Below are 8,826 nucleotides of genomic sequence, written 5' to 3' on the forward strand. Positions count from 1 at the left end.
ATTTTAAATCAAATGTATATTTCAAGGTTTTATTTTTTCCAAGAAATAATTTACAAAAAACTTGGACTTTTGACCCCGACAGAATTTTTACCTCAACTCTTATGATATTTATATTTTATAGTGATGGGAACTATGGAATGATTAAAACTATCGATAGTTAGTAACTGAATGATTTGAACTATCGAATAATTCATTCATTAAGAGGCCTCCGGACAAAATTTTGAGAAAAACGAGAAACTCGGAAATTTTCTGCACAGTTTGTGAGGTCCACAGAACACTTATTGAAAAAAACTAATTTGTTAATGAAAGATTGACATTTAATCTAAAACATGGTTTTGAACTACGTTCTAACTACGTTTTAACTACGCTCAACTACGTAAAAAAAGTAAACTGCAAAGTGTAATCGTCTTAAGGACATTGTGTTTGCACCTTGCATTATTCAATTCAATTCAACCAGTTTCAAGTTCCATTCATTCAAATTACTGCATTCAATCATTCAACCACCACCAACTTCACTCAAAGCTGTCATTCTTTTTTCATTCTTTTTCTAACATTCAATCATTCAGCATCAGTTCTCCATTTTTTTATTTTTTTCATCTAAAATTATTAAAACCTAAAACTTAAAGCTATTTCTTATTACTTATAAACTAAAGTTATTATTAAACTAACTACAACCTAAAATAAAACATTTATATTAAAAACCAATTGCGTGTGCAGTATTTTTTCTTTCAAAATTGTGGAATTTATAACAAAAAGGAATCTATTCGGCAAGTGTCGCCGATTCAACATTTGGTCCAGTCGAACCGGATTCCACGTGCGGAAAGAAATCCACACATTGCTCAACCATCCGAGCACATCTTTAAGATTTTTGCAATCAATCAAGCGTTTTAATATTGGACGCACCATATCGCTACGATTTGCAAACTTTTTGGCGAAAAATCGTCAAAAAAACGTGGTCAGCGTCATCGTGGTCGTCTTCATCATCATCGTTGTTGTGCATTGTGGCACATTTTTGGAGTCCTGGTGCTCTTTCATCATCGTCGTTGTGCATTGTGGCACATTATTTGAATTTTGGTGCCTTTCTAATCATCGTTTGAGTTGTGGCACATCCTTTTTCATCGTCGTGGGGCGTGGTGGCGCATCATTTACAATAGTTGTGCATTGTGGCACTTCATATACATCGTTGTGGAGCGTGGTGGCTCATCATTATCATTATTTGTGCGTTGTGGCACATTATTTAATCGTCGTTTACAAGTGGTACATCAAAACCACTACTTTTCATCGTATTTGTGCATTGTGGCACATTTTTTGATCAACGGAGCTAACTGTGATTCGGTACCGTTACAGTCACCGTTATTTTGCATCGTATTTGTGCATTGTGGCACATTTTTGGATTAACAAAGTGAACTGTGACTCATCACTGTTACAATCTCCGTTATTTTTCGCCGTGTTTGTGCATTGTGGCACATTTTTTGATCGCTGGAGTGAACTGTGACTCATCTTCACTGTTACAGTTACCGCTATCATCACGCCATCATCATCACCACCCCACTCATCGTGTTTAAAGTCACCACTCATCTTTTTCGAAATCATTAATCATTATCTTTAAAGTCATTATCATCATTTGCGAAGTCGTCATCATTATCATCATCTACAAAGTCATCATCATCATCTTCAAGATCATCAGTATCCTGTATATCATCAAGCATCGTAAAATTTAAATGTACAAGGTACTTTATACAATTATATACTTTAGTGCTTTTGTAGAAAACTATATTTTTTGCATTATAAATTTTTATATTTAATTTTTCACATATATTTTGATTCGTTTTCATTTTTTTATTGCAAATCGTATCTATCGATTTTTTAAAATCATTTTGTTTTTGGTGAGAATCTTTTTAAACGCGGGTTAAAATTACATAGTTATTAGCGTCATAATGAGTTTGCTGGACGATTTAATTTTTGCATCCGATCAATTGGTTGAATTTTATGCGGCCTTTAAGGCAAAACCAGCCACAGCTCATTCGGTTTCGTTGCTCGAAGCATTTCAAAGCGAATTAAAAAGTTTATGGCAAGACGTTAAGTTTGCTTATGCGCGATGCATCCGAGGAGACGAAGATCTAAAAGATTCACTATGCGAAGTTAAAGCAAAATATCAAAGTTCCTCTTCAACGTTCTTTCAATGTTCAAGTGACATTGCGGATTTATTGAAAGCACTTAATGCAAATCCTAAAGTTTCTAACGATCCAGGTGTACATAGTACTCTTCCAAACAGTGAACATTCCCACAACATAAAAGTCCCTGCTTGCGATACGCAAGATTTTCATGGCAATTATTTAGAATGGCCTTCTTTTAGGGATATGTTCACTGCTGTTTATATAAACCATTCAAAGCTTAGCGATGTACAAAAACTTTTTCATCTACGGTCTAAAACAAAGGATGCAGCTTTTAACATCGTTAATAAATTCGGTTTAACCGATAATAATTTTCAATTGGCGTGGAATGCTCTAAAGGAGCATTATGAGAACAAACGAATTTTAGTTAACAATCAAATACAGATTCTTTTAAATCTAAAACCCATTTATTTCGAACCCGCAAAGGATATTAAAAATTTGCAAAGTAGTATCAACGATGCTTTGATCGCACTACAGTCGTACGATATCCAAACCGATGCGTGGAATGCAATTATTACCTTTCTTTGTGCATCTCGTCTCCCAGATACGACACTTAGTCTATGGGAAACATCTTTAAGCAAACCAACCGAAATTCCTTCATGGGAAACCATGAACACTTTTTTAACAAATCGGTATCGTATTCTTGAGAGTGTTTCTGAGATGAAACTTAACTCTCATAACAAAACACAAAGTATCAAACCTGTAACGTCACAAGTTACGAAATCAAAACCACTTAGAAACTTTCATATGAAAGTCGTTCCTGCATGTCAAGTATGCAGTGAACAACATCCACTTCGCACTTGTCCAATATTTTTGAAAATGTCTGTTGATGACAGGCATCAAGCAGTGCGCAAACATAAGTTTTGTTTCAATTGTCTTGCAATAAATCACAATCTTAATCAATGCAAAAGCACTAGCACCTGCCAACGATGTAAAGGCAGACACCATACGTTACTTCATTTTGAAAAAAAGGTTCCATCCTATAATGGTAGCTCACAAAAAAGTTCGTCTTCTTCATCTTCACTTCACGGTTCTTCTTCACTTCACAATTCTTCTTCACTTCACGGTTCTTCTTCACTTCATGGTTTATCTTCACTTCCTAATTCATCTTCACTTCCTAGTTCAGCTTTATATTCTGATTCACCTTCATCTTCGGGCATTCCGCCACCACAAAGTAACAATTCAACTATACAGTCCACTCAGATCACCAATCATAACGTCATGTTTACTAAGTCTTATCGGCAAGTTTTATTGGCAACAGCTTTAGTGAAGATTAAACATCAAGGTTCAGAATTTGATCTTAGAGCTCTTATTGACCAAGGCTCTGAAGTTTCATTCCTGTCAGAAAAATTCCAAAAGCTCATAGGTCTTCCCACTGAAAGTACTCAAGATAATATATGTGGTATGGGTTCAACTGTTACTGCTTCCGCTTCAAAACTTTGCAATTTTACTCTTAAGTCTAACTTAAATAATTTTGAAATAGAGACTCGAGCATTAGTTTTGAAAAAACTCACTAGTAATCTTCCAGCAGTATCAATGGATCTTGATCAAACACACTGTAATTTTAACTTTCCGTTGGCAGATCCTTTCTTTTACCAGAGTTCAAGTATTGATATGCTCATCGGAGCAGATCTTTATCCAGATATAGTTTTGGAAGGGGTGAAAAAAAATGTTTTAAATTCTTTATTAGCACAAAACACAGTTTTTGGATGGGTTTTACTCGGTCCTTATGACGATATTCCCACCATTTCAAATTTTTCAACTTTTGTCTCGTATAGTGACGAGCCTCCACCAAGTCACTGTATTGAAAGATTTTGGAAAATCGAGGAATTACCTCAAATTTAATTACTTTCTCCATCCGACCAATATTGTGAAGATTTATATCGAAGTACAACTTTTCGAGATGCAACTGGAAGATATATTGTTAAACTTCCCTTTAAGAATCCTACGGAGGAACCGCAGTTGGGCACTTCGAGTTTCAATGCAATGAAACAATGTCTTCGAAACAAAAAAATTTAATGTCTAAGCCCACTGTTAAAACAGAATACGATAGAGTCCTTTCTGAGTATATTGAATTAGGTCATATGACATCCACGCCACCTTACGAGTTGTGGAACGATGGTTGTGTTCAATCTTTTTATATGCCACACCATGCTGTTTTAAAGCCCCATAGTACCACTACAAAACTGAGGGTCGTTTTTAACGCATCTTGCTCATCCTCCAATGGCAACAGCCTAAACGATCTTCTGTATCCAGGTCCCGTTCTTCAAAGTGACATTACTTTACTCCTTCTTAACTGGCGTTTCTATAGGTACGTTTTCAACGGTGATATGGAGAAAATGTACCGCCAAATTGGTATTCATCCTGACCATGCACAATATCAACGCATTTTATTCCGCCCCAATGGTGATCAAAAGGTCGTAGATTATAATTTAAACACTGTCACCTTCGGAGTAAATTGCGCTCCATATCTCGCAATACGCACTCTTCATCAATTATCATCCGATGTTGAAACCAGTTTCCCTTTGGCTTCAAAAATCCTTAAAAAGGAGTTTTACGTGGACGATGTCCTTTCTGGTGCTCACGATATTTTATCAGCACGTAAAGCACAAACGGAACTTATAGAGGCTCTGCGATCCGCTGGATTTAATCTAAGAAAGTGGGCAGCTAACGATTCTGAATTATTAAATCACATTCCCAGGGAAGATCTTTTAAACAAAGGTTTCTTAACTATCGAAGATGACAGTTCAACCAAAACACTTGGTGTTCAATGGAACGCCTCCACTGACACTTTTTCTTTTTCAACCAACCCACAAAGTTTATCCGTGGTTTCTACCACCAAACGCGATGTATTATCGGCCATCTCAAGATTGTATGATCCTGCAGGCTGGCTTGCACCCGTTGTTGTAACTGCGAAGATAATTATGCAACAAATTTGGAAAGATGGAACTGGGTGGAAGCAAAATCTTAAGCCTCTCACCCATCAAAAATGGAAATCTTTTATATCCGATTTCTCGGAAATAGAAAAAATCACTATTCCTCGTTGGGTGGATTATTCCCCTTGGAAAAAAATGGAACTCCACGGTTTCTCGGATGCCTCCGAAAAGGCTTATGCGGCCACTATTTATGTTCGGGTCCGCCATGATTCTTCGTTAGTTACATCTCATTTATTATGGGCCAAATCCAAAGTTGCGCCTGTTAACACACTTTCACTTCCACGCCTTGAACTCCAAGCTGCATATCTTCTGTCACGTATGATTCGAATACTACTCAATCAATTTGATTTTTTAAACAATATCCCTATTCATCTGTGGACTGATTCCACAATTGTTCTTGCGTGGCTTAGCAAACCACCAAGTACTTGGAAAACGTTTGTTGCTAATCGAACTTCAGAAATTATAACTAACGTTTCTGATGTTCAATGGAGTCATGTTCCCTCTGCTGATAATCCCGCCGATTTGGCGAGTCGTGGTATCTCCCCTGGAGAACTTAAATCAAATCAATTATGGTGGACCGGACCTAATTGGTTACAAGAACCAAAATTAAACTGGCCCTCACTTCAGGAACATGATCCTCCAGATGAATCAGTTCTTGAACTTAAATCAATTTCAAAACACGTAAATGTTGCACTGCAAAAAATCGAATTCGAAAACAAAATTTTAAACAGATTTTCTTCATGGCATAGAGCGCTCCGTGTAATGAGCTATGTATTTCGTTTTCGTGAAGCCGCTCGTAAAGTTCCAAATAGAACCGAATATCATACGATATCCCTTTCTCATGAAGAGATCAAGTCTACAAAAACAAAAATTATCCAATTAACTCAAAAACAGTATTTTGGAGGTGAATATTTTGCCCTCATTCAAGGAACAAAAGTACACTCAAAAAGTAAGATTTTATCACTTAGCCCGTTTCTTGACTCCAACCAGGTAATACGTTCTCAAGGTAGACTTGCATGCTCATCTTTATCATACAATGAAAAATTTCCCATAATTGTTCCCTATAAATCTTATTTGTCACATCTCATTTTATCTTATATTCATCAATTGTCGTTACATGGAGAAATCCAATTGATGACCCGTTTGGTGCGTTCCGAGTATTGGATACCCAAACTATCAAACCTGATCAAAGACTATATTCGAAAGTGTAAACCTTGTGTTTTATACAAAAAATCTGTCCAGGCTCAATTTATGGGTGCCTTACCGGCAGAAAGAACAGTTTTAAGCTTACCATTCACCAACACTGGCATTGACTTTGCTGGTCCCTTCACAATTCAAAACTTCTACGGAAGAAAATGTCGTTTAGAAAAGGGCTACGCATGTCTCTTTGTCTGCTTTGTCACAAAGGGTATTCACTTGGAAGCAGTCAGCGATTTATCCGCTGCTGCATTCTTGGCCGCTTTTACACGCTTTGTTTCTCGTCGTGGACTGCCGGCAACAGTGTTTTCCGATAACGGAACAAATTTTGTAGGGGCATCTAAGTTGCTCATTTCAGATCTGCAGAAAGCTGTTCAAAGTTATCCTGCTGACTCAGCACCCAATTTTTCAAAAATCACTTGGAAATTTATTCCTCCTGGCTCCCCACACATGGGTGGTTTGTGGGAGGCAGGGGTGAAAAGTTTCAAAACTCACTTCAAAAAAATAGCAGGCAACGAAAAATATACCTTCGAAGATTTTTCGACCCTACTTACTCGAATCGAGGCATGCCTCAACTCTAGACCTTTAACTCGAATGTCTGATAATCCTGAAGACCTACTTCCATTAACTCCAGGTCACTTTTTACGGGGTGGTCCTCTACTTAGTCCCCCTGAGCCTTGTGAATCTCAAAAGAACATTTCCTTTATGCGAAGATGGAAAACTCTCAAAGTTATTCATCATAAATTTAGTTTGCGTTGGAAGGAAGAGTACTTAAAAGGGCTCATGAATCGCTATGAATGGAAATATCCTCAAAGGGATATCGCAGTGAATGATCTAGTCGTTTTGAGAAATGAGCAGCTTCCACCGAATGAGTGGCGGCTTGGTAGAGTCTTAAAGGTTTACCGTGGTCCCGATGATAGAGTACGCGTTGTTGATGTTAAAACCCAAAAAGGGGTTGTTACTCGTTCTGTCGTCAAACTCTGTATTTTGCCTTCGGACTGATTAAAAACAAAAACAAAATTAAAACACTTAACTTTGAATTTTTATTATTTTTTATATACGTATAAAACACTGATTAATGAATTTTTAACACTTAATGGAATTTTTTTCCCAATGAACTGCACTAAAATATATCTTGTATAATCTATTTTCTTTTGCTAAGTAAAAAATAATATGTTAAAACTCAAATCATTATCTTCAAAAACAAAACAAAATTTGAATTGTTCAATTTGGATATATTAAACCTTATATTTTTTGTAATGTTATAAGTTAATTTCAAATCAAAACTATGAATTAAAACATATAATACTATAAATTGATTTTAACTTTATTGGATGTACGAATTTGGTGGTTGTTGTAATCGAATTGTGAACTTTCTTCTCTTTACAATTGCAAATAATATTGCAAGGCGGGCGTTAATGTTGAACTACGTTCTAACTACGTTTTAACTACGCTCAACTACGTAAAAAAAGTAGCGAAAACGAAACTGCAAAGTGTAATCGTCTTAAGGACATTAACTGGACATCCGGGTCTGAACACCCCGAGGACAACCTAGTCAGCAGACTTTAAATTAAGTTTATCCATGTATAATATTTATTTATATTTTATAACTTAGTCATTGTATAAGGTTAGGCCCCCTCTGTGCCAACAAAATTTTGTATCTATCAATGAATCTTAGACATAAGTTAATTTTAAGTCAATTGTAAATAACAAGTTCAATAAAAACAAAATTGAATTGAAATTGAATTGTCTTAAGGACATTGTGTTTGCGCCTTTCATTATTCAATTCAATTCAACCAGTTTCAAGTTCCATTCATTCAAATTACTGCATTCAATCATTCAACCACCACCAACTTCACTCAAAGCTGTCATTCTTTTTTCATTCTTTTTCTAACATTCAATCATTCAGCATCAGTTCTCCATTTTTTTATTTTTTTCATCTAAAATTATTAAAACCTAAAACTTAAAGCTATTTCTTATTACTTATAAACTAAAGTTATTATTAAACTAACTACAACCTAAAATAAAACATTTATATTAAAAACCAATTGCGTGTGCAGTATTTTTTCTTTCGCATTGTGGAATTTATAACAAAAAGGAATCTATTCGGCAAGTGTCGCCGATTCAACACATGGTCTAGCCACATTTTTACTTTTTAAATTTTGTTCATACCTTATATTAATATTTTAGTAACAGTTTTTGCAAAATAGCCGAAAACAACTTTTTTCTTGCATAGTTTATGAGAAACTGAAGTGGAAAACACATATGATATATATGTGTTTAATCATTTAAAGGTACCTAATGAATAAAATTAGAACATGGTCATTTTTGGCCTAATTTTTGAATAATCATTTCATGAAAAACATCAAAATTGTTCATTTTCTCATGCATTTTTAAATAAGTAGTTGTATGAAAAAAGCAATATAATTTTCCCCAAATGACAAAATACCTTCTTTTAACTGATCCAACAAAAAAAAATTAATCAAAAAGCTATTTGTTATTGCAAAATAACACAATTA

The 8,826-nt window shown here is 35.4% G+C and overlaps 2 protein-coding genes across 2 annotated transcripts; both read left to right on the forward strand.

The window, feature by feature from the left end:
* The first annotated feature begins 1,937 nt into the window (after window positions 1-1,937).
* Window positions 1,938-4,019, forward strand: LOC129906889 (uncharacterized). The gene has a single exon (XM_055982862.1). The coding sequence runs from the start codon at window positions 1,938-1,940 to the stop codon at window positions 4,017-4,019; it is 2,082 nt and encodes a 693-aa protein (XP_055838837.1).
* A 149-nt stretch (window positions 4,020-4,168) lies between these two features.
* On the forward strand, window positions 4,169-7,309 carry LOC129906891 (uncharacterized). Its single transcript, XM_055982876.1, has one exon. The coding sequence runs from the start codon at window positions 4,169-4,171 to the stop codon at window positions 7,307-7,309; it is 3,141 nt and encodes a 1,046-aa protein (XP_055838851.1).
* Window positions 7,310-8,826: the final 1,517 nt, after the last annotated feature.

The sequence above is a fragment of the Episyrphus balteatus genome, chromosome 1, assembly GCF_945859705.1.
Source record: "Episyrphus balteatus chromosome 1, idEpiBalt1.1, whole genome shotgun sequence".
In the NCBI taxonomy this organism is placed as follows: domain Eukaryota; kingdom Metazoa; phylum Arthropoda; class Insecta; order Diptera; family Syrphidae; genus Episyrphus; species Episyrphus balteatus.